The sequence below is a fragment of the Hippopotamus amphibius genome, chromosome 4 (genome assembly GCF_030028045.1).
Source record: "Hippopotamus amphibius kiboko isolate mHipAmp2 chromosome 4, mHipAmp2.hap2, whole genome shotgun sequence".
NCBI lineage: Eukaryota > Metazoa > Chordata > Mammalia > Artiodactyla > Hippopotamidae > Hippopotamus > Hippopotamus amphibius.
The window spans coordinates 145,593,412-145,620,570 of NC_080189.1; the positions used below are offsets into that span (position 1 = coordinate 145,593,412).

The 27,159-nt window shown below is 35.6% G+C and overlaps 1 protein-coding gene across 5 annotated transcripts in view; it reads left to right on the forward strand.

Annotated features, from left to right (window-relative positions):
- KIAA0586 (KIAA0586 ortholog) overlaps window positions 1–27,159 on the forward strand; it is a 130,370-nt gene that overhangs the window by 50,704 nt on the left and 52,507 nt on the right. For all 5 annotated transcript variants that reach the window (XM_057730376.1, XM_057730377.1, XM_057730378.1 and 2 more), the window contains 8 exons: window positions 683–870; window positions 9,699–9,812; window positions 11,017–11,097; window positions 16,097–16,290; window positions 17,507–17,625; window positions 22,336–22,535; window positions 26,226–26,385; window positions 26,783–27,002. In XM_057730376.1, the coding sequence (XP_057586359.1) occupies window positions 683–870; window positions 9,699–9,812; window positions 11,017–11,097; window positions 16,097–16,290; window positions 17,507–17,625; window positions 22,336–22,535; window positions 26,226–26,385; window positions 26,783–27,002 (1,276 nt within the window). The remainder of the gene's footprint in view (window positions 1–682; window positions 871–9,698; window positions 9,813–11,016; window positions 11,098–16,096; window positions 16,291–17,506; window positions 17,626–22,335; window positions 22,536–26,225; window positions 26,386–26,782; window positions 27,003–27,159) is intronic.

Consider the following 27,159-nt stretch of genomic DNA (forward strand, 5'->3'; position numbering starts at 1 on the left):
CAGAAGAGTTCAGTAATTTGTCAAAGACCACATAGTTAGAGTGGAGCCAAGATTCAAAAAACCCAGGCAGTGTGGCTTTAGAGTCTGTGCTTTTAATGAGTGCGCTGCACTTTTTACTTTGTCCTTCTTTATTTTGAAATTTAGGAAACAAGTGAAACTTTTGAAGTGAAAGAATACAAAATTTTGACGGCTATGATAGATACCAGATAGTTGGCCTACGTGCTATTTATTGCTAGTCAAACAGTAGTATTTTGTTGTTGGTTTTATTTCTGTGCATTGTTACCCTATGAAGATTTGAGAATAAAAATAATACAACATAATACAATACATTTTAGTCTTGGTTTTGTCACTTACTGTTACAACCTTTGGCAAATTAGGTCCTGTCTCTAAACCTCTGCTGCCTCAACTGTAAAATATGGATAATGTTAATACTTCATAGGCTTATTTAAATTAGACAGTGTATGTGAAGTGTTTAGTACACACGTGTGCCTAATAAATGCTAGTGTCTGCTAAAAGGATGACACGGTAAGTGTGATGACAGTGGGGATGATAGAGGGCAAGGTGATTGCAGATAGTGCTTTCCTTTCATATGAGAATTTAGCCATAAAGATCTAGGTTTTATCTTAAAATTTTCTCTTTATTTCTGAAATGGTTGATTCCTTTTCTCCCCTCAATTTTTTAGGACAAACCCAAAGTAATAGTGATTCTGTGCCACCTGCTGGAGTAATTGTAAACAAGCCACACCCTGTAACAGTGACTACTTCTATTCCACCATCATCTCGAAAAACAGAAATTGGAGTAAAGAAACCTAACATAGCAGTTGTAGAAATGAAATCGGAAAAAAAGGATCCTCCTCAACTTACTGTTCAGGTATTCAGTGTGCATGAACAGAAAAATTTAAGGAAAAAAATGTTTGCCTTAACTTTAGTACTTAAAATCTGTTATATTGCTTCATGAAAACTGTACTTTCATGATAGGTCTTTCCTTCTTTAAAACTATGATATTAATGTGATATCACTATCCTTGTTCTGCATGATTTAAGCTACTTTTTCTAAGCCAATGACTCATATTCAGGTGACTTGATGATATTCCAGAGGGAACAATTGAATAGTATGTTATAATTAATTTTAAAAAGACTTATTAATGTGTTTGTCTTATGTAATTAATATAATCTTTATACAAACATATATAAGAGGATTTGAATGAATGGAGAGAGAACTTATAATGTGAAGCTTAAATATTCAGCTTGTCAATTCTTCCTAAGTTAGTGTGTAACTTAAGTGAAATTGTATTAAAAAAAATAAAAGCCATGATTTTTTTTTAAACTTGAACTTTAGGATCATTTAGATATTTGCAAGAACAAAGGGTTTAGAAAAGTTAAAGTGTTTTGGTACTGGTCCTATTTCAGAATAGCATTGGTGTTTGAAAAGAATGTATGTGATGGATACTTCATTAGTCAGTGGGAAATAGGATTCTTTTAAATGAAATAATGTGTGTTATAATTGGTTAGCAGTGTGGAAAAAAGATTGGTTTTAGACTCTAAACTTTTACTGTATAGCAAGTGAGTTCCAAATAGGCAATAGGCTAAATTATAACTACAAAATATAAAAACATAGAAGAATTAGAAGATAACTGCATGTAGTCCTTATCAAAACTGAAGCTAAGTCTGGACATGAGAAAACTTAAATTTGATAGAAAATAGATTTGAGTCTATAAAATCTAAAACTTACATATATATATATAAAATTCCTAAATAAAAAGGAAAACAAATACAGTGAGAACATATGAAAGGAATATGATAGAAAGGTTTAATTTTTTTTTTTTTTAATTCATTCTTTTTTTTCTTTTTGGGGGGTACACCAGGTTCAATCAACTGTTTTTATACACATATCCCCATATTCCCTCCCTTCCTTGATGCCCCCCCCTAGAGTCCCCCCCACTCTCCCTGCCCCAGTCCTCTAAGGCATCTTCCATCCTCGAGTTGGACTCCCTTTGTTATACAACAACTTCCCACTGACTATTTTACAGTTGGTAGTATATATATGTCTGTGCTACTCTCTCGCTTCGTCTCAGTCTCCCCTTCACCCCCTGCCCCCCCCATACCTCGAGTTCTCCAGTCCATTCTCTGTATCTGCTTCCTTGTTCTTGTCACTGAGTTCATCAGTACCATTTTTAGATTCCGTATATGTGAGTTAGCATACAATATTTGTCCTTCTCTTTCTGACTTACTTCACTATGTATGACAGATTGTAGTTCTATCCACCTCATTACATATAGCTCCATCTCATCCCTTTTTAGAGCTGAGTAATATTCCATTGTATATATATGCCACATCTTCTGTATCCATTCATTTGTTGATGGGCATTTAGGTTGCTTCCATGTCCTGGCTATTGTAAAGAGTGCTGCAATAAACATTATGGTACAAGTTTCTTTTGGGATTATGGTTTTCTTTGGGTATATGCCCAGGAGTGGGATGACTGGATCATATGGTAGTTCTATTTGTAGTTTTTGAGGGAACCTCCAAATTGTTTTCCATAGTGGCTGTACCAACTTACAGTCCCACCAACAGTGCAGGAGAGTTCCCTTTTCTCCACACCCTCTCCAACATTTGTTGTTTCCAGACTTTGTGATGATGGCCATTCTGACTGGTGTGAGGTGATACCTCATTGTGGCTTTGACTTGCATTTCTCTGATGATGAGTGATGTTGAGCATCTTTTCATGTGTGTGTTGGCCATCTGTATGTCTTCTTTGGAGAAATGTCTATTTAGGTCTTCTGCCCATTTGTGGATTGGGTTATTTGCTTTTTTGGTATGAAGCTGCATGAGCTGCTTGTATATTTTGGAGGTTAATCCTTTGTCCGTTGTTTCATAGGCAATTATTTTTTCCCATTCTGAGGGTTGCCTTTTAGTCTTGTTTATGGTTTCTTTTGCTGTGCAAAAGCTTTTAAGTTTCGTGAGGTCCCATTCGTTTATTCTTGATTTTATTTCCATGATTCTAGGAGGTGGGTCAAAAAGGATGTTGCTTTGATGTATGTCAAAGATTGTTCTGCCTATGTTTTCCTCTAGGAGTTTGATAGTGTCTGGCCTTACATGTAGGTCTTTAATCCATTTGGAGTTTATTTTTGTGTATGGTGTTAGGAAGTGTTCTAATTTCATTCTTTTACATGTTGCTGTCCAATTTTCCCAGCACCACTTATTGAAGAGGCTGTCTTTTTTCCATTGTATACTCGTGCCTCCTTTGTCAAAGATAAGGTGCCCATATGTGTTTGGGCTTACTTCTGAGTTCTCTATTCTATTCCATTGATCTTCCTTTCTATTTTTGTGCCAGTACCATACTGTCTTGATCACTATGGCCTTGTAGTATAGTTTGAAGTCAGGAAGCCTGATTCCACCAACTCCATTTTTCCTTCTCAAGATGGCTTTGGCTATTCGGGGTCTTTTGCATTTCCATACAAATCGTAAGATTTCTTGCTCTAGTTCTGTGAAAAATGCCATTGGTAATTTGATCGGGATTGCATTGAATCTGTAAATTGCTTTGGGTAGTACAGTCATTTTCACGATGTTGATTCTTCCAATCCAGGAACATGGTATGTCCCTCCATCTCTTTGTGTCATCTTTGATTTCTTTCATCAATGTCTTAAAGTTTTCTGCATACAGATCTTTTGCCTCCTTAGGCAGGTTTATTCCTAGGTATTTTATTCTTTTTGTTGCAATGGTGAATGGGAGAGTTTCCTTAATTTTTCTTTCTGCTCTTCCGTTGTTAGTGTATAGGAATGCAAGAGATTTCTGTGCATTAATTTTGTATCCTGCTACTTTACTAAACTCATCAATTAGTGCTAGCAGTTTTCTGGTAGCGTCTTTAGGGTTTTCTATATATACTATCATGTCATCTGCAAAGAGTGACAATTTTACTTCTTCTTTTCCAATTTGGATTCCTTTAATTTCTTTTTCTTCTCTGATTGCTGTGGCTAACACTTCCAAAACTATGTTGAATAACAGTGGTGAGAGTGGACACCCTTGTCTTGTTCCTGTTCTTAGAGGGAATTCTTCCAGTTTTTCTCCATTGAGAACAATGTTGGCTTTTGGTTTGTCATATATGGCTTTTATTATGTTGAGGTAATTTCCTTCTATGCCCATTTTCTGGAGAGCTTTTATCATAAATGGATGTTGAACTTTGTCAAAAGCTTTTTCTGCATCTTTTGAAATGATCATATGGTTTTTATCCTTCAATTTGTTGATATGATGTATCACGTTGATTGATTTGCGTATATTGAAGAATCCTTGCATCCCAGGGATAAACCCCACTTGATCGTGGTGTATGATTTTTTTAATGTGCTGTTGCAGTCTGTTAGCTAGTATTTTGTTGAGGATTTTTGCATCTATATTCATCAGTGATATTGGTCTGTAGTTTTCTTTTTTGTGACATCTTTGCCTGGTTTTGGTATCAGGGTGATGGTAGCCTCGTAGAATGAGTTTGGGAGTGCTCCGCCTTCTGCAATATTTTGGAAGAGTTTGAGAAGGATAGGTGTTAACCCTTCTCGAAATGTTTGATAGAATTCGCCAGTGAATCCATCTGGTCCTGGGCTTTTGTGTGTTGGGAGATTTTTAATCACTGCCTCAATTTCTGTACTTGTGATTGGTCTGTTCATGGTTTCTATTTCTTCCTGGTTCAGTCTTGGAAGTTTGTATTTTTCTAAGAATGTATCCATTTCTTCCAGGTTATCCAATTGATTGGCATATAGTTGCTTGTAGTAGTCTCTCATGATGTTTTGTATTTCTGAGGTGTCCGTTGTGACTTCTCCTTTTTCATTTCTAATTCTGTTGATTTGCATCTTCTCCCTTTTTTTCTTGATGAGTCTGGCTAATGGTTTATCAATTTTGTTAATCTTCTCAAAGAACCAGCTTTTAGTTTCATTTATTTTTCTTATGGTTTCTTTCCTTTCTTTTTCATTTATTTCTGCTCTGATCTTTATGATTTCTTTCCTTCTGCTCACTTTGGGGTTTCTTTGTTCTTCTTTCTCTAGTTGTTTGAGGTGTAAGGTTAGGTTGTTTATTCGATCATTTTCTTGTTTCTTAAGGTAGGACTGTATTGCTATAAACTTCCCTCTTAGAACTGCTTTTGCTGCGTCCCATAGGTTTTGGGTTGTTGTGTTTTCGTTGTCATTTGTTTCTAGATATTTTTTGATTTCCTCTTTGATTTCTGTAGTGATTCCTTGGTTGTTTAAGAGTGAATTGTTTAGCCTCCATGTGTTTGTCTTTTTTGCAGTTTTTTTTCTGTAATTGATATCTAGTCTCATGGCGTTGTGGTCTGAGAAGATGCTTGATATGATTTCAATTTTCTTGAATTTGCTGAGGTTTGATTTGTGACCCAAGATGTGATCTATCCTGGAAAATGTTCCATGTGCACTTGAGAAGAAAGTGTAGTCTGTCGTTTTTGGATGGAATGTCCTATAAATATCAATGAAGTCGAGATGGTCTAATGTGTCATTTAAAGCTTGTGTGTCTTTATTTATTTTCTGTTTGGATGATCTGTCCATTGATGTAAGTGGGGTGTTCAAGTCTCCCACTATTATTGTGTTACTGTCGATGTCCCCTTTTATAGCTGTTAGCATTTGCCTTATGTATTGAGGTGCTCCTATATTGGGGGCATAGATATTTACCATTGTGATATGTTCTTCTTGAATGGATCCCTTGATCATTATGTAGTGCCCTTCCTTGTCTCTTTTAATAGTCTTTACTTTCAAGTCTAATTTGTCTGATATGAGTATTGCTACTCCAGCTTTCTTTTGACTTCCATTTGCATGGAATATCTTTTTCCATCCCTTCACTTTCAGTCTATATGTATCCCTTGGTCTGAAGTGGGTTTCTTGTAGGCAGCATATAGAAGGGTCTTGTGTTTGTATCCATTCAGCCAGTCTGTGTCTTTTGGTTGGAGCATTTAATCCATTGACATTTAAAGTGATTATTGACATGTGTGTTCCAATTCCCATTTTCTTAATTGTTTTGGGTTTGTATTTGTAGGTGTTTTCCTTTTCTTGTGTTTCCTACTTAGAGAAGTTCCTTTAGCACTTGTTGTAAGGCTGGTTTGGTGGTGCTGAATTCTCTTAACTTTTGCTTGTCTGGAAAGCTTTTGATTTCTCCCTCAAATCGGAATGAGATTCTTGCTGGGTAGAGTATTCTTGGCTGTAGGTTTCTCTCTTTCAGGACTTGCAGTATATCCTGCCATTCCCTTCTGGCCTGCAGAGTTTCTGTAGAAAGGTCAGCTGTTATCCTGATGGGTTTTCCCTTATATGTTGTTTGTTGCTTTTCTCTTGCTGCTTTTAATATTTTTTCTTTGTGTTTAATTGTCGTTAGTTTGATTAATATATGTCTTGGTGTATTTCTCCTTGGGTTTATTCTGTATGGGACTCTCTGTGCTTCTTGGACTTGGTTCATTATTTCCTTTCCCATGTTGGGGAAGTTTTCCACTAGAACCTCTTCAAATATTTTCTCAGACCCTTTCTTGTTTTCTTCTTCTTCTGGGATGCCTATAATTCGAATGTTGGTACGTTTAAGGTTATCACTGAGGTCTCTGAGGCTGTCTTCTAGTCTTTTTATTTTTTTTTCTTTTTCCTGCTCTGTGGCGTTTATTTCTCCCATTCTATCTTCCAACTCACTTATTCGTTCTTCTGCCTCAGTCATTCTGCTGGTTATAGCATCTAGAGTATTTTTAATTTCAGTTATTTTGTTATCCATTGCTGTTTGTTTTTCTGAGTTCTTATGAACTGTTTCTTGTACTTTCTCTATTTTGTTATCGAGATTTTGTATCATTTTTACTATCATTACTGTAAATTCTTTTTCAGGCATTTTTCCTATTTCCTCCTCATTTATTTGGTCTTGTGGGTTTTTTTCCTGCTCCTTTGCCTGCATGGGGTTTCTTTGTTTCCTCATGGTTGTCCAAGCTTTTGGGGTTGCTTGTCCTGGTGATAGAGGTGTTTATAGAAGACTGTCCAAGCCTCAGACTAATGTCCAAGTATTGGATTAAACGAATATTCAGTCTAGGAAACACATACATGTATAAGACACACAATTATTGAATCCGTTAGGACATAAGGCTCTAGAAAGACCTGACAGAACCCCAGTGTGCTATCAGATATTCAAAGAGATACCCAGCAGAAATTGACAACTGAAACAGAACAAATCAGAGACAAAAGCAAAAGCAAACAAACAACAAATAACACCCTACACATACAAACATCAATCCAGGGAGATTTTGTAAGCTAGGATCAAATATAGAAATGAGCTGGAGTACCACCAGAGAGAATGGAGATTCTCAGAATGTAATTAGACAACTGTACTAAGAACTAAGATAAAGACAAAAGCCTAATATTAATACCAAGGCAGTGCATCATCTGGAGAATAGAGCAAGGAGTCTGAGCAGACCGATAGTGTTGCTTATAAGTATGTTAAAATAAAATACACTTAAAATGGCTGGAAGAAAGGGGAACAGAAGAGCGTAATGTGGTTGGAAATATGCAAAGAAAAAGAAAGGAATAGAAGTGTATAAAAGAAAGGGATGAAAGGAAAGTATGAAAGATATTTTGTCCGTACTACCAAAAACTTAGCTAGATATAGAAGTATATAAAAAGGCAAAAAAAAAAAAAAAAAAAAAAAAAGAATAAAAAATATCCTTAAAAAATTATGTTGTAAAACTTGTAGATCCCTTAGGGCTAAGATCGTATTTAATAAATCAAAAAAAAAAAAAAAAAGAAAAAAAAAAAAGAGAGTGAGAGAAATAAAAAAAGAAAAAAAATCCAGAACTGATCCCAGAATGGACCAGTTCAATAGGTATTGATACTACTATTTCTGTTTCCTTAGCGTCTCAGCTGTAAGTGTCCTTCTCCTTGCCTTGGGTTTTTTTTTTTTTTGCGTTATTCTGTGACCAGCAGAGGTTCCTTTATTGTTCGTCTGTAAGCCTCGGTGTGTGGGGAGGGAGAGGGTACAATAGTGGCTCCTTCTCCTGGGAGTGAGTGAGCAGTGGCGCACTGTTGTTTCAGTCAGGCTTGGAGGTGCCTGTTGCAGAGGGCGCTGGTGGCTCAGGCGTACACAGAAAGTCTTAGAGTTGGGCCTCTCTCGGGGTTTTTTCTTTTTGATGCTGGTTTTTTTTTCTCTCGGCAGCCTCCCTGCTGCTGGCGTTGCAAGGAGTTTTAATCTAGCCCCGCCCGAGTGCCTGAGGGTGCTTGTTATCCCTGAGCGCCTTAGGTGGCCCGCAGGGCGTCTCTCCACTGCCTGTTGCAGAGGCACCGAAAGAGAGGGAGAGGCTATGCGCGCGGCTCCTCCCCCCCCGCCCGTGAGCCTGCAGCCTCCAGCCGCCATCATGGCCGGGCAGCTCTCAGGGACAGGCACTCCTCTCCGCGGACCTCCTCCCTCCTGTCCTCTCGGTCCGTCACCGTACTGGCAACAATGTTTCTCACCCTGAACCAGCTCTCCGGTTCCCACGCTCCCGCTCCTGGACCCTCCGTTCAGCCACAGATCGATGTCTCGGTCCGGGAACGCTGAGCTGCGCTGCGGACCCTCCGTATGTTTCTCACTCCCTCCCGTCTGCCACAGCTCCGCCGCTTCACCCTCTCTGAGCCCTCGTAGATGCCTCCCTACCGGCTATGTCGGGCTCCCCGCAGCCCTTTCTGGTGTCCGAGGCCGTCTGCTGGTGTTCAGCTGGTTCTCTGTGGGAATGACTGCGTCCTTCCGTGCATTCCCAATGCATCTGTGGAGAGGGATGCACTCCACGTCTCTCTAGTTCGCCGCCATCTTTTTCTCCCCCCAGAAAGGTTTAATTTTTAAATATAGTAACTTCCATAAATTAATAAGAAAACATAAGAGCAAATCCAGAAATATTCAAAGAAGATGTATAAGACTCTACAGAAGAGGAAGTTATAAGCAATCAAATTGAATAGTTTATATCTTGCTAGTTACCAAGATAATACAAATTAAAATAACAATAATATACCTCCATTTAAAAAGTGTTCTTGCTGAAACATTTTTATTACCTAACTTGGGTGAAGGTTGAGTGAAACTTAAAATTGATTATGTTTTTGATTATGGAAATAGAGCTCTTTTGGATTGCATTTTGGCAATGATTACCAAGAATCTTAAATATTTATGCTTTTTGGTTCAAGAAGTTAGTCTAGTATCTGATTGTCTAGCATAATGAAATAATTCAAAGTTCAGGGGAAAAACCCCGATGTATATATGAAGTTTTTTTGGAGTGATATATATCTATCTATATCTATGTGTCTAATAGTGAATATATAAGAAATATCCTAAATGTTTACCAACAGGAAATGATTAAATAATTAAGGGATGTATTTTCTTGAAATATATACAGTCATTTAAAATATTATTATGAAGTCTATATGGAAGTATAGTAAGGTGTTTATGACCTAATTACAATGGAGAATCAGGAATGAAACTGTTTTAGAGATTTAGCTATGCATAAGTGCATAGTAAAAACATAAAGGGAATGGTGAAAATTAAATTATCTTAAGATAGTAGGATTCTTTGTGTTTCCCTTTTATTTTCCAAATTTATAAAATATGTTTCATAACTTAAGCTTGTTATCTGTTGACTTCGCAATACAAAGTTGAATACGTTATTGATAGATTTATAAGTATTTGTGTCAAAATGATGAACTGAAAGCTGGATGTTGTATTCTGTTTTAGGTATTACCCAGTGTAGATATTGACAGCATTTCAAACGGTAGTGCTGATATTGGTCTCTCTCCGTCTAGTCCCAAAGAAGCATCTTCTCCTACTCCACTGAAAACCTGGATACAGGTATTGCTGAGAAATGTATCATATATCTTTAAGCAATGTCTGACTATAGATTTTTAGCTAACGTTATTCCATGCAAACTCTTCCATTATAATTATAATCTGTTTTAATAATTTAGGCTTTAAGGAAAAGATTCAAAACAAATCTGAAATTGCTTATGAACTTGAAAAAGAATGTTTAAGATCCTTACATTTATAAATGTTCTGAAAGTGATAATCCTTAGTGTTACTTTTTGGTAGCAAGTTGTAAGACTCATATGTGAAGAAAGAATTTCTCTTTGGAGAAGAATCTTGATTTAAATGGGAATTAAGTTATAGTTTTCCTGAATGTGAATTTTATAGTGACAATTGGAGTTCATGCTTTGGAATGTTACTTTGTCATCATACTATTGACATGATGTAAAAATATGCATTTCTTCCTAGTATTTATTTGCTGCTTGTGACTGAATGACTAAATTATGACTTTACCATACTGCAAAATAGCACCGTAAATTTTCCCCAGGTTTCATCTGTTGTAAGCAAATTTGGTCATTGAAGATACAGTTTTAAGGAAAGAACATCAATTTTTCACAATCATAAATAGTAAAATAGAACTGGCCCTGAATGTCATCTATGCCTAATTTTATTTTTCATCTATTTTTTAACCAGAAGTTTATTAAAACCTATATGATTACAAATAATTTTTTGGACTGTTATAACATTTTGCTCTAAGGCATTGTCTATTGTGGGTTTTGGTGACCAGATTGTATATAGTGAGACCTAGAGGCTAAATTCGTAAAATAATTATTTTGTGTTTCTTTATAAATTATTTGATTCTGTATCTGTCTTTTTGTGAGTTTGTATATGTATAAAATTATATATGTATACATATAAACATGTTTCTTTATCTTATTTCTAGGAGAGAAATCACAATCATATCAACTTGATCAATTGACTTAAGTTGCATTGTTGATGGAGTCCTTGATAGAAAAACTGATACCTAATTTTTTATAGCTATTGAAATGATAACTTAATGGCTTGGAGACTAGCCTGGATTTCATTTACTAGTTAAATCAATTCTGAGCAGGATATCAAAATAAAAAATAGGGGCATGTAATTATAAACTTATGCTATGGGTGGTATTATGATAAATTAGATATGAAGACATTTATAAAAATGCATAAAAAGATATTCAACACAACAAAAACTTTATGAAAATGCTTTCTTAGACTCCAGAATTTACAAAGGCAGATGAAGAAGTGGTGAAGTTTCCAGGAACTAACTTCGATGAAGTAATCGATATCATACAGGTAACAAAGCATAGCAGTCATGTGAATCTATTTTTCTCCTAGTATTTTTTTCATGAGTTGATTATCTTTGTTTTTTTAAGACTTTATTTTTTTTTAAGAGCAGTTTAGGTTCACAGCAAAATTGAGAGGAAGATACAGAAGTTTTCTAAATGTTCCCTACCTCCACACATGTGTAGCCTCCCCCATTATCAATATACCCCAACAATTTTAATTTGTTAAAATTGATATACCTACATTGACATATCATAATCACTCAAAGTCCATAGTTGACCTTAGAGTTCACTCTTTATGTTGTACATTCTATGGATATGGAAAAATGTTTTCATCATTATACTATTATATTGAGTATTCTCTGTGACCTAAAATCCTCTGTGTTCTGACTATTCATCCTCCTCCTTACCCACCCCAGTCCCTGTCAACCACTGATCTTCTTACTGTCTTCATAGTTTTGTCTTTTCCAGAATGTCATATACTTGGAATCATACAGTATGTAGCTTTCTCAGATTGGCTTCTTTCACTTAGTAATATGCACTTAAGTTTCCTCCATATCTTTTCACGGCTTGATAGCTCGTTTCTTTTTAGCACTGAATAATATTCCATTGTTTGGATGGACCACAGTTTATCCATTCACCTACTAAAGGACATTTTGGTTGTTTACAAGTTTTGGTAATTATGAATAAAGCTGCTATAAACATCTGTGGGAATTCCCTGGTGGTCCAGTGGTTGGGACTCCATGCTTTCACTGCCAGAGTCCTGAGTTCAGTCCTTGGTCGGGGACCTAAGATCCCACAAGCCACGACTCTCAAAGGAGTTTAAAAACTTATGTCCACACAAAACAAAACTAAACATCTGTGTGCAGATTTTGTGTGGACGTAAGTTTTTAACTCCTTTGAGTAAATATCAAGGATCACAATTGCTGACTTACATGGTAAAAGTATCTTTAGATTTGTAAGAAACTGCTAAACTGTATTCCAAAGTTGCTGTACCATTTTGCATTCTTCCCAGCAATGAATGATAGTGCCTGCTGTTTCATATCCTTGCCAGAATTTGGTGTTGTCATTGTTCCAGATTTTGGCCATTCTGATAGGTATGTGTACTGGTATCTTATTGTTGTTTTAATTTAGATTTCTCTACCTCAACATAATAAAGGCCACATATGACAAACCCACAGCAAGCATCATTCTCAACGGTGAAAAACTGAAAGCATTTCCTCTAAGATCAGGAACAAGACAAAGATGTCCACTCTCGCCACTTTTATTCAACATAGCTTTGGAAGCCCTAGTCACGGCAGTCAGACAGTAAAAAGAAATAAAAGGAATCCAAGATCATCAATTAATTTGGTAAAGTTGCAGGATACAAAATTAATATACAGAAATCTCTTGCATTCCTACACACTAACAAAGAATGATCAGAAAGAAATTAAGGAAACAATGCTGTTTACCAGTTCATCAAAAAGAATAAAATACCCAGGAATAAACCTACCTAAAGAAGCAAAAGACCTGTACTCAGAAAGCTGTAAGATACTGATGAAAGAAGTCAAAGATGAGACAGATGGAGAGCTATACCATGTTCTTGAATTGGAAGAATCAATATTGTCAAAATGACTGTACCACCCAAAGTAATCTACATATTCAATGCAATCCCTACCAAACTACCAATAGCATTTTTCACAGAATTAGAACAATTTTACAATCTGTATGGAAACACAAAAGACCCCAAATAGCCAAAGCAACCTTGAGAAAGAAAAATGGAGCTGGAGGAATCATGCTCCCTGACTTCAGACTATACTACAAAGCTACAGTCATCAAAACAGTATAGTACTGGCACAAAAACAGAAATATAGATCAATGGAACAGGATAGAAAGTCCAGAGATAGACCCAGACACCTGTGGTCACCTAATCTGTGACAAAGGAGGCAAGAATACACAATGGAGAAAAGACATTCTCTTCAATAAGTGGTGCTGACTGGACAGCTACATGTAAAAGAATGAAATTAGAACATTTCCTAACACTATATACAAAAATAAACTCAAAATGTATCAAAGACCTAAATGTAAGACCAGATACTATAAAAATCTTAGAGGAAAACACAGACAGAACACTCTCTGACACAAATTGCAACAAGATCTTTTTTGATCCACTTCCTAGAGTAATGAAAATAAGAACAAAAATAAACAAATGGGAGGGACCTAATGAAACTTAAAAGCTTTTGCACACCAAAGGAAACTATTAACAAAATGAAAATGGGAGAAAATATTTGCAAATGAAGCAGCTGACGAGGGATTAATCTCCAGAATATACAAACAGCTCATGCAGCTCAATATCAAAAAAACCCAAACAACCCAATCAAAAAATGGTCAGAAGATCTAAATAGATATTTCTCCAAAGAAGACATACATATGGCCAACAGTCACATGAAAAGGTGCTCAACGTCACTAATTATTAGAGAAATACAAATCAAAACTACACTGCAGTATTACCTCACACTTGTCAGAATGGCCATCATCAGAAAATCTATAGACAATAAATGCTGGAGAGGGTGTGGAGAAAAAGGAACCCTCCTACACTGTTGGTGGGATTGTAAATTGGTATAGCCACTATGGAGAACAGTATGGAGGTTCCTTAAAAAACTAAAAATAGAGCTACCATATGATCCAGCAATCCCACTCCTGGGCATATATCTGGAGAAAACCATAATTCAAAAAGATACATGTACCCCAATGTTCATTGCAGCACTATTTACAGTAGCGAGGACATGGAAGAAAGCTAAATGTCCATCAATGGAGGAATGAATAAAAAAGATGTGGTACATAGATACACTGGAATATTACTCAGCCTTAAAAAAAGAACAAAATATGGCATTTGCAGCGACATGGATGGACCTAGAGATTGTCATGCTGAGTGAAGTCAGTCAGACAGAAAAAGACAAATATCATATGATGTCATTTATATGTGGAATCTAAAAAAAATGGTACAAATGAGCCTATTTACAAAACAGAAATAGAGTCACAGATGTAGAAAACAAACTGTGGTTACCAAGGAAGAAAAGAGGTGAGAGGGATAAATTGGGAGACTGGGATTGACATATAAACACTACTATATATAAAATAGATAACTAATAAGGACCTACTGTATAGCACAGGGAACTCTACTCAATACTCTGTAATGACCCATACGGGAATAGAATCTAAAAAAGAGTGGATATATCTGTATGTATAAATGATTCACTTTGCTGTACAGCAGAAACTAGCACAACATTGTAAATCAACTCTACTCCAAAAAAATTAATTGAAAAATTTACATTTCCCTAATGGCACAGAGATTACTTGAATAGTGAATGTGTCAATAGACTTTAAAGAAGACATTTGTTCATATTTCTTAGACTTTAAGAACCAAGACCAGGTTTATTAATCATAAAATAAAATCCTATTTTAAATATTGAGATAGGCAATATATTAATGTTACTTGCTCACCAGTATATCTTCTCATGTGAGCGTAACATGAATGTTTTGAAGGTAAGAATCTTATTTATCTTTATAGCAAAGACATTAGACAGCTGTTCAATATATAAGTGAAAGAAACATTGTAGAAATAGCAAAGAATTTGGACTTCAAATACAAGTGTTTCTATCCTTGCTCTGCCACTTAATAGCTATGGACTTCATTTTTCAATGGGAGAATATTATTGAGTTATACATTTTAAAGAGCCCTAACTTTTATTGAGATATGTATTGGATTATTTAGAGATAAAGTGATATGGTATCTGTGGTTTACTTCAAAATGATATGTGAAGGGGAAAGTGGATGGGGGAAGTATAGATGACACAGAGCTTGTTACAAGCTGGTAATTGTTAAAGCTGGAGAAGAGGTAAGTGGATTTTTGTTATTCATATATGACAGATATAGTGCATGAGCACTATTTTGTTTACTTTTAAACATGTATATTTTTCATAATAAAAAGTTTAAAAATTCCAGAAGAAACTCTTTTGATCATGATGTGATGGTACAAATAATGTGTAAGATGACCTAACTTCATGTTTAAATGTAAATTATATGTTCTGTAAGAATAAGCAGGGACTTCCTAGGTGGCTCAGTGGTTAAGAATCTGCCTGCCAATGCAGGGGACACGGGTTCGAGCCCTGCTCCAGGAAGATTCCACATGCTGTGGAGCAACTAAGCCCGTGCGCCACAACTATTGAGCCTGTGCTCTAGAGCCCGTGAGCCACAACTGTTGAGCCCATGCGCTGCAACTACTGAAGCCCATGTGCCTAGAGCCCATGCTCCGCAAGAAGGGAAGCTACCGCAGTGAGGAACACTGCACCACAATGAAGAGTAGACCCTGCTCACCACAACTAAGGAAAGCCCATGTGCATCAACGAAGACCCCATGCAGCCAATAAATAAATAAACAAAAATTAAAAAAAAAAATAGGCAGTAATATTTGGAAGTATCAGTTTTACTATGGTAATAAATTAATAAATTTAAAGAGGGAAATGTTAATGTTTTATGTAGGAATAACCAAGTTTTCTGATTTGTTTTATAATTGTTTAAAATGAATATTGGTGTTTTTTTAAAAAATATTTATTTGGCTGTGCTGGGCCTTAGTTGTGGCACACAGGATCTTTGTTGCCATGTGCGGGATCTTTAGTTGTGGCATGCAGACTTCTTAGCTGTGGCATGTGGGATCTAGTTCCCTGACCAGGGATCAAACTGCAGCCCCCTGAATTGGGAGCACAGAGTCTTAGCCCCTGGACCACTAGGGAAGTCCCTGAATATTGGGTTTTAAAAAGACAAAATAATTGTGTAGTTAAGTTTCTTCAAAGTGATTTATATGGCAAATGTGTATACTATAAGTAATGAGACATCACCTAATTTGAGAATGCTTTTGGCTAATTTAGGAGTGTTTGTTATCTCACCTACCTAAGTTATCTGCCTCTTCTTGGCACTCAGTAAATGTTGAACAGATATATGAATATAATAGTTTTGTTTTTATTATTACCAGGAAGAGGAAAAATGTGATGAAATTCCGGAATACTCTGAACCAATTCTGGAGTTTAACAGAAGTGTTAAAGCTGTTTCTACAAAATATAATGGCCCTCCATTTCCACCAGTTGCTTCTACTTTTCATCCCACTACTGATGTTCTGGATAAAGTAATTCAGAGAAAAGAAACATTGGAAAATAGCTTAATTCAGTGGTGAGTTTACAGTGATGTTGGGGTGAGCAGAATTATAGTAGCAAGTATAAATAGAATGTATTAAGTTTTGGTTGAAAATCTTCATTGTCTGCTTTTGTTTATTAAATTTTTCCTTTGCTGTAGTCATTGGACACTATCCAACGTAAGGCTGAGGGTTTAACTAACTGTTGGAGGTATTGTTTCTGTCCTTGAATATTTGTACTTAGACTATTATGGCAAAAGAGGCTATTGTTGAGTAACAAAAGCATTAAAAATGAACATGTTCTTTAATTCAGTGGTTCATTTCCAGAAATTTATCCTAAGGAAGTAATCAGTTCTGCTACTTGTCCATACTTAGCATTTACAGTGCTTATTACAAACAAGGCACTGTTTTGTTTGTTACTTATATAAACTTATGAACTCTATTTTTGTACCTATTTTTACCTCTGAGAAACCTTAGAGAAGTTATGGAATAAACTAAACAACTGAATATTAGTACGGTTGTCAAGATTGGGTTTAGAAAAATATTTAATGATGTGGAAGAATATTAATAACGTACTGGTAGTAAGTGAAGCAGGATACTAATGATGCAACCACAGTTGAGAAGAATTCACTCAAAAATAAATGCGCATGGGAAAAATATTGAAAAATAATACCAAATTATTAACTAACTTTGTTTAGTTAACAAAGTTAACTGATAGGTTCTCTAAAGGTATGTATAGAAGCAGCCTCTTATTGTGTTTCCCTTCCTTTTCCTCTCTCACTTCCCCTTCCTAAAAATGACCTTGAAGATAAATTTTCTTTCCCTTTTTAGAGGAAAACTACCTGGTTACAATCCATATTTATTTGAAAAGAGGGCAGCTGGACGTCTTTTCTAGCTTTGATCTTGTGGGGTTTTATATGTACTGTCAGTGTAGGGAGCCCAACCTTTTAGGTATGTGATATGCCAGGTAATCATTGACCCAAACCTTATTTTGAATGTACGAGGTCTGTTAAACTTTTCATTAGACTGACCAGAAAGATTTTAATTTGATAAACTATCTCCCACACAGCAATTCGGTTTATTTTGCTAGGAGATATATTTGAATTTTTTCTTCTTTCCAAATTCAACTTTCAGAATGACTGCTTTCACATGTAAATGTTCGTGTCCATGGGTACCAGTTATTTGTAAGGGTGTTATTTCTAACCATTTATGCATTTCAACTAAATTTAGGAATCCATAACTTTTTCCTCCCAGGGTAGAACAAGAAATAATGTCAAGAATGATCTCTGGGCTCCTTCCAATCCAACAGCAGTCCACAGCTAACGTCAGTGTCTCTGGCAGTGAGGCCAGTGAGCCACTGACTTCTGACATGGGTAAGTGAAATGGAATCTTTTAGTTTTTTTTGTTAGTAAAAGACAAAACCTTTAGGTCGTTGTGGATTTATATATTCCTAGAGGTCACATAGTCCTTGGTTGACAGAAGATAAAAGTTCTCTTCTTTTCAGTGTCACTTCCCAGTTCTCTGTCGTGGAAGTTATTTCTCCCTCACCCCCTTATTCCATACTGCAGCATTCAGATTACCCTACCAGCCTCCATCCCTCCCACCTCCAATCTCACCATTATTTCCCATAGCACTTTGTGTGTATTTGTGTGTGTGTGTATTGTGTATGTGTATGTATTGTGTATGTGTGTGTATGTATCTTTGTTATGGTAACTATCAAATTGTATTATGGTTGGTTTGTGTATCTGTCTTACTCACTAGACTGTAAATTACTCACAAGTAAGGGTGTTTCTCCTTTAGAGCCAAGCCCTTGACTGACACCTAATAAGAGTTGAAGTATTTACTGAATGAACAGAGCCTCTTCCTTCATGGAGCCCCCACCTTTCTCCTCTTCTTCCTCCTTCCTCCTCCCCTTACTCTTCTCTCCCTCCTTCTTCCTCCTTTTCATCCTCCCCTCCTTCCCTCTTCTTCCCCCTCCTTTTCCATTCTCTTTTTGAGGTATAATTTACTTGCAGTAAAATTCACCAATTCTAAGTGTACAGTTTGACAAGTTTTGTTAAACAAACACAGCCACACATTAGCCACACAATCATGATACAGGAAACCATTTCCATCATCCCCAACAGTTCCCTCCTGCCACTTTGCAGTCAGTCCCTAACCTCTCCCATGCCTCTAGGCCCTAACAACCACTGATCTGCTTTCTATCATTGAATTTTGCCTTTTCCAAAATTTCATATATATATAATCATACAGTATGTAGTCTTTTGTGTCTGGCTTCTTTTATTTAGCATAATGCTTTGACAGTCCTGTTGTTGCATATGGTAATGAATAGTACACTCTATGGATGTACCATAATTTGTTAATCCAGTTACCAGTCGATGGACATTTGTAGTCTTAGTTTTGGGCTATTGTAAATACAGCTGTGCTATGTATATTTGGAAACAAATCTTTTATACATGTCTTTTAATTTCTCTTGGTCACATGGTAAGTAGATATTTAAGTTTATAAGAAACTGCTAAATGTTTGCGAAGTGGCTGTTCTGTTTTGCATTCCAGCTGGCAGTGAGTGAGAGTTCCAGCTGCTCCACATCCTTACTAATGCTTGTTGCTGTCAATGTTTTTAATTATAGCCATTTTCTAAACACGTGGAGATATCTCATTGTGGGTTTTATTTGCATTTCCCCAGTGACTAATGACGTACAATTTTTCATGTGCTTATTTGCCATTTGTGTATTTATTTTGAAGAAGTATCTTTTAAACTCTTTTGCTCAGTTTTTAATTGGGGTTTGTGTCTTACTATTATTGAGTTCTTTATTCTGGTTACAAGTCCTTTATTGCATATGTTTTGCAGATGTGTTATCCTAGTTTTTATCTTACCTTTTTGTTTTCTCAACATTGTGTCTTGAAGTCCAAAGGTTAATTTTGATGAAGTTTAATTTATCAATTTTTCTTTTATAGCTTGTAGTTTTGGGGGTGTACTGTTTAAGAAATCTTTGTCTGACCCAACATCTTTAAGATTTTCTCTTATGTTTTCTTCTAGAAATTTTATGGTTTTAGATTATACATTTAGGTCTATGTTATGATTTGAGTTAATTTTATATGTAGTGTGATGTAAAGATCAAGATTTTTGTGTGTGTGTATCGATAACCAATTGTTCTAGCGTTATTTCTTGAAAAGATTATCCTTTCTCCCACTGAATTGCCTTGACACCTTTGTTGGAAATCGTTTGGCTGTTATATATGTGTGGATCTGTTTCTGGACTTGCTGTTTGGTTCCATTGATCTACAAGTCTGTCTTTATATTAGCACCATACTTCTCTATTACTGTAATTTAAAAATAAGTCTTGAAATTGGATAGTATAAGTGCTCTAGTTTTTTTGCTCTTTTTTTTTAAGCATTACTATATATCATTACCTCTATTTTTTTCCCCTTCTCTCCAGTCCAGAATAACCCATCCTTCCTCCTTCTTAAGCTACCCCTTAACTGCCTATTAAATCCCAGACATTAGAATCTGTATTTGCTGCTTTTAGCTTCTCATTGCTCACTTTCTCTTTAGTTCTTATGAGTTGCCTTTCTTCTTCCTGCCCTTAATGAAATTCCTCTCTCACAGCATTTGGTTCTCAGAGATAAACTTTTTTCAAATCCTCTCCTAGAAGGCTCTAGTATGGGCATTGTTGACTACCTCTAATTATTAAAATGTTCTGCTGGCTTGGGTTTCTTAGAATTCATTCTGCTGTTCTTCCTGTTATCTTTTTTATTTCTTTAGGACCTCATTTTCTCATCTTTTTCTTTTTTCTTTTTGCTACTTGAATAAAAAGTTTCCTCCAAGTTTCTGTCCCCACCCCCCACCCCCTGTCTTTCTAGTCTCTTCTTGGCATCAGTTATCCTGTGTCAGTTGATGACCCCTAAGCCACACATTTAGGCTGTAAACTTGCAGTTTTGCCTGCTGATGCATATTTTACTTGATGCTCCACAGGCATACCAAACTTGGCGTGTCCAGCATGCATTTCATTTTTCTATCCAAATGTACTCCTCCTTTGTTTCTATTTTTGTTAATGATATCACTGTTTTCCTAGTACCCAGTTTCCAAAGCTTTGGAGTATTGCTTGTTCTATTTATTTTCTTTGGTCTTCCTCAATCCACACCCAGCCATGTCCTGTGTCTGGCTCCATACAATTTATTCTTGTATTTAATTAATTCTTCCTATTGAGTGTCACTCACATGTCTCCTCCACTGCTGCTATCCCAGGTTTTCTTTCATCATCTCATTTTTGAAGGAAGGAATCACAAAGTTATGGTCAACAAAGTTATGAGGAAATTTTTTTACTTAAGAGTAGTGCTTCTTTAATGAATGATAAAATCATTTTATCATGTTAGAAGATGCTTTTTGGAAGAAGACATCTAGGAATGCAAACCCAAAAGAAAAGCAAACCAGTTCATCCAAATAATTGCTCTGAGGCTATTTCAAAATCTATTGAAAAAGGAACAGATGGAAAATACCAAAGTGAAACTTAAAAAAAGAACTAGAAGCTAAAGAGAAGGTAAAGCACCATGAAATATGCCTTGGAGAAACAGATGGTCAGATTTCTGTAGCTATTGGTCAAATTTCTGTTTGTGGAGACGGCATTCAGCAGTCCCAAGACAAGGAGACCCATCCAAGAAAGCAAACAAGTGTCTCCAAAGATTCGTCTGGTTTATGATGGATGCTCTCCAAACTGCCAGATGCTTTTTTCTTCATTGCTAGGTCATACACCTCGATGGCATATTTTGGAGTGTGTGGATTCTCCATTAGCCTCTCCTGCTAGCACAAAGCAGGGCTAGTAATCGTCCTCTTAGCAGTCCTTCAGGTGCTGGTTTCAGTGAGACTGATTCAGGCTTTGTAGCCTTAAGGAAAGATGGTCTAATATAGAGGGCATTTAGATTCTGTTCTCTTTTCTTGAAAAGCATGTGTGTTTGCTTTTGTTTTGCCTTTGTCTGGGTAGGGCTTTTGGGTTTTATAACAGAGATATTCTGGTTTTTGGTCATGCCAAAACAATGAATTATGGGAACTAAAAAGGAGATGTATTGACATATACTGTTGAATATAAATTTGGGATTGTGATAGTCTTTTCTACGGTAGCTCCAGAGTAAATTGCTATTACTTGTCTCTCAACATGTGATCCCAAGACACCTGTACCTGCCTTTTAGGGAATTCTGGGTAATGTTACCATAGTTGTACTAATTAAGGGGTACTCTTTGGAGAGGTCAGGTCTCCATCAAGTTGTGTAGATCACTGTTTACATGTTTTCCACACAGAGCTTTAGAAATATAGTCACTTTAAGCCTAATAAGGTCTGTTTAGGAAGTTTTGCTGAATTTTATGTACACTCATACAAATGTGAAAAGTACAACCCATTTGGAAAATTAATATACCTATAGAGCTGCTGACATCAAGCACCTAAACTACTCTAAAAGTTTGAGGAGGATTAGCTTGTAATGTTAGTAACTGAAGTATGTGAAACTGGAAGGAAATAAAGTTTGTCTTCATGTTTATGCAGCTGCCATTTCTCTAATATCCTCCCATAACTATTGTGTCCCTGTGTTTTGCCAAGATCTATCACAGGGTTTCCTGATGCCCTACTCTTGGAAATCTGGATTGTTTTCACATGAAAACATTTAATGTGGATACAAATCCTTTTTTTTCTTTTGTTTGTTTGTGGGTTTTTTTTGGGGGGGGGCAGTGCCACTCGTCATGCAGGATCTTGGTTCCCCGACCAGGGATCGAAGCCATGCCCCCTGTAGTGGGAGCTCGGAGTCTTAACCACTGGACAGCTGGGGAAGTTCCTGCAAATCCTTTTTATCACTGAATTTTGTAGTGGTAGGGAAGAGAGCATATAAGTAAATTTTCATAGCTTGTTTAGAGAAGATGTTCATTATGTCAGTTACCATTTTATTCTCTTTCTTAATAAGTAGATTTTGTATTTTCATTTTATTCCTCTTCACCCTGTCTCATACACATAAGTTTGCAGCTCTAAAATTTTAAAAATTAAGGCTTAGAATGCAAGCATGTTTCTTGCACACTTATTCTGAAATTCTTTCATTTTTTAGTGGAAGGAACAAGCAGTGGTGCCCTCCAGGTTTTTGTTGATGCCGGAGTTCCTCTGAATTCAGACATTATTAGGCATTTTGTGAATGAAGCTCTTGCTGAAACCATTGCTGTCATGCTGGGTGACAGAGAAGCAAAGAAGCCAAATCCTGTTGTTACAAGTTTTTCTGGGGATGTTTCAACAAGCAAAACACACTTGCCGGTAGGTGTGACTCTCCTTCATGACTTGGAGTCCTGGGGAATTTTTGATACCTTTTTAAAGAACAGTAAAATAGACAGATTTCAAATTGGGTCATAAGATCATAGTCTGTGGTGGAGATTGGTTAATTGTGGCTTTGATTAAAGTAACAATTCCCCCAGCATTTTATTTTAAAACTTTAAAGTCTATAGAAAGTTGAAAGTACTATACAGTGAACATCTGTGTACACTTTACCTACATTTTTCAATTGGTAACATTTTGACACATTTTCTTTATGTCTTTATATTTTGTTTATTATATATTCTTTAAAAATCGTTTGAAAATTGGAAATATCATGACACTTTACTTCAAAAAGCACCAGCAATTTCTTCTAAGAACAAGATTTCTTATTGCATTATCAAAATACCGTTATTATGCCCCCCATGTTTAACATGTTAATACTATATAATAGAGAGTCTATATTTGAATTTCACCAGGTGTTCCAAAAATACCTTTATAGCTATTTTTTTTTAAATTCAAGATATAGCTAACAACCATATGCACTGCTTTTTGTTCTTATGTAAGGTGATATTTTTAATCTTTAAAAGAAAATATGTTTTAGGCATTTTTGTTATTGTTTGTTTAATCAGCCTTTCTATGTTAAATAGAGTTTCTAATTTATTATAGCAACATGAAATTATACAAAACCACTACCAGTGGTGGGGGGCAATCTAGGGGTGGGGGAGTGGGAGGTACAAACTTTTGGCTGTACGGCAGGCTCAACGTTGTATTGTATAACACAGAGAATACAGCCAATATTTTGTAATAACTGTAAATGGAATGTAACCTTTAAAAATTGTATAAAAACTTTTAAAAACTAAAAATAGAAAAAGAAATTATACAAAACCAGAATGCGCTCTGTATTATGAACTGTTTAAAACTTCATAGTCAATTCTGATCCTATAGATCGTAAAGACATCATTTTATATAGGTGAAACATTTAAACTGACTCATTTGAAGTATAAACATAACGTTGCATATTTGAATTTTATGGAGATTGGTGTAATATAGTGTGTCAGAGATTTGGTACATAGTTTATTTTGTGCTTTATTTTTTAGATCATTGGTAATGTGTGCAATATGGATGTTATCAGGGTTATGGTTATCTCTGTGCTAATTAACTTTGATTTGTCTTCTGCCCATATGTTGCAGATATTTTCATAAGGGTTATTTAATGAGAAAATGTAGAAAAATCTATATAAATAGGAAATACATTTAATTGTTAAGAGCATAGACTTTGACGTTGGGAAGTTCTGAATTTGAACCCTCAGCTCTGTTACTTTAGCTTGTCTGTATACTAGAAATAAAATACTTAGAGTTTAAATGATGGCGGCTTTACCAAAATCTGCTTTTCAAACATTAAGGAGACCAAGTTCCCCTCCCCCATTGCCACATTGTTCCTTACCTTCAAAATTGTCATGGCTTTTTTGGCCTTTTGATTTTTGATATATGTTTTAAAATTAATTTTCAAGTTCTATAAAATATTTTGTTGGGATTTTTGTGGTTATTCAATTTTGATTGGTTTAATTTGGGGAGAATTGACATGTTTGTGATTCTGTATCTTGTGAGCTATCATATAAGATTTTGTGGAAGATTCAAAAAGATGATACATGAAAGAGCTTAGTCTAGAGCCTGGAACTTGGTAAATACTCAATAACTAATTGTTTATCCTTATTACCTATTACCAAGACTGGTAGGATACCTTTAAATCCTCTTATGATGAGTAGCATTATATTTGATAATAGCAGTCTTAGGCCATAGATTTATGCAGTCAAGAAGAATAAAACGTATAGCTAAGAATATGCTGATTATTAAACAGTGCTGTAGAATTTCTAATATGCTTCATGATTTTGAAATTGTATATCGATTTGCAATTCATAATACAGAATAAAGGCCAATCACCCCACTATAAAAATGTTTTAGAAAGAGAAGAAAAGGACAAATAGAAAAATGGGGAAAAGACATGTCCAGACAGTTCACACACAAAAAGGAAATACAAATGGCCCACGTACATACAAAAAGTTGGTCAGTCTCACTGATAGTAAGAAAAAAAAATCATTGAATCCATTTTTAATGATCAAATTGGTAACACTCTGAAAGTTTGATTAACGCTATTGTTCAGCAAACCTTGGGAAATGGGAATTCTCATACCTTCTGGTGTTATTATACTGATAAAAATGATACAACCCTGTAGAGAGAAATTTGACAATATGTATTCAAATTAAGAATGCAATTAGCCCTTTAACCAAGTAGTCTTAACCTCTGAGAATTTATTCCATAGAAAATCTATGCACATATGAAATGACTTAAGTCTCAAAAAACTAAAAATAGAACGACCATATGACCCAGCAGTTCCACTCCTGGGTGTATATCCCAAAAAACCGAAAACTAATTAGGAAAGATACATGCCCCCCAGTGTTCATAGCAGCATTATTTACAATTGCCAAGTTATAGAAGCATTATTTACAATTGCCAGGTTACAATTCTACATACACTCAATGGAATACTATTCAGCCATTGAAAAGAACAAAATTTTGCCATTTACAGAAACATTTGCGGACCTAGAGATTATCATACTAAGTGAAGTAAGTTAGACAAAGACAAATATCATACAAAATCATTTATATGTGGAATCTATAAAAAGATACAAATGAATTTACTTACAAAACAAAGACTCACAAACATAGAAAATAAAATTATTTACGGGAAAAGTAGGGAAAGGAGAAATTAGGAGTTTGGGATTAGCAAATTAGTAGTTTATTAATTATATAAACTACTCTATATAAAATAGATAAGCAACAAGGACCTTCTGTATGGCACAGGGAACTATATTCAATATCTTATAGTAACCTATAATGGAAAAGAATCTGAAAAAGAATACATATATCTGAAACACTTTGCTGTACACCTGAAACTAACACAACATTGTAAATCAGCTATACTTCAATAAAAAAATTTTTAAGTAGGAATATAGCCAATATTTTATAATAACTGTAAACCTAGTATAACCTTTAAAAATTGTATAAAAAATAAACAATATTATGGACATAAAAAATGACTTTATATTTGATAATTCTGGGGAAGGAAGCTAAGTAGATAGGACATGGGTAGGAAAGGAGACTTAATTTTCACTATCATCCTTTTGAATTTTGAATCGTTTCAAGTACCTATTTAACAAATTGATTTTGAAGTGTTTGCTTTTTTCTTCCCCAGTACTTACCGTCTCTACATTGTCTTCATTTTATCCCCCCTACTTTTTCTTACCCTTCCATTGCTTTTGATCGTTTCGTTCTTTTGTTCTGAAAGGTGATTTTTGATATCTTGTCAGCTGGTTAAAATACTCTCTTTCTGTTACCCAGTTTGTGTCTGGGCTTGATCTTCAGCTGTCTGTTTAATCTTCCTCTCTATATGAGATAAGGGGGCCTTAGATTTTGGGGGGGCCTAGTTCAGAGGCATAGCTGTTTCAGTTGCCAGAGGCTTTCTGCAGGCCTGTCTTGAAACTAATGGTTAGAAGTTCAAGAGCCAGGATGTAGAGGACTCCATTTTCCCCCCATCCATTTAAATTCTGTGTAACTCTGAATGAGATCATTTTATTTTTCAAATTACCCTTATTTGGGGATTATAAGCACCACTTATCTTGTTTTATTTATTTTAGGCAGGAGTGTGTACCCCGGTGGCTACCCCACAGCCAACTCCTCCCCGCTCACCTTCATCACCTCCTGAGGAGCGTGTGTTAGTGAAAACTCCAGATTCTTCTCCCTGTGTCTCAGATCATGATGTAGCTTTTCCCGTGAAAGAAATATTTGCTGAAAAAGGTAGAAACATTATTTCTATAACTCAATTTTAATTTTAGCAACTATTAAATAAAACATCATGGTTTGTTTTATGCGTCTTAATAGATTAGTATACACATACCTGTGGCTTACTAGGATCTAGTAAATCCTTTTTTCTTGCAAGGAAGCTAAGGAGTTGGTTGCCACTTTTTAAAGTATATGATCTAGTAGACGTTTAGACTGTTTTAAGTTCATGATGACATTGAAAGTGATAAATCTTTTCAAGGTTATTTCTTGTACTTTACTAAATTAATTTGGAGATTTTCCCATTAATGGCCATTATTGTTATTATTAATTATTGTTGCCATTATTCATATGCCAAAATGTTAAACAACATACCTTGTCTTCCTATGGAATTCTTATTGACGTTCACCTTTAGGAAGTGAAATGCCTGCCATCACGCTTGTTAATACTCCAACCATTACTCCTACAACTACACCTCCTCCTGCAGCAGCTCTTACCCCAGCTTTGTCAGAGACTTCTATTGATAAATTGAAGGTGTCAAGCCCAGAGCTTCCCAAGCCGTGGAGTGATGGAGACCTGCCACTGGAAGAAGAGAATCCCAACTCTCTTCAAGAAGAACTTCACCCGAGAGCCATGTAAATGACAGTATAGTCATTTTTAGTAACTATACATTTCATCTTATGTTGACTTAAATGACCCATTGAAAACATCAGAAATGATAAATGAAGGTTTATAAACCACAAGCTAATCTATACTTTAGTAGGAAGGAGTGTCATAAATTTTATGTTTTTA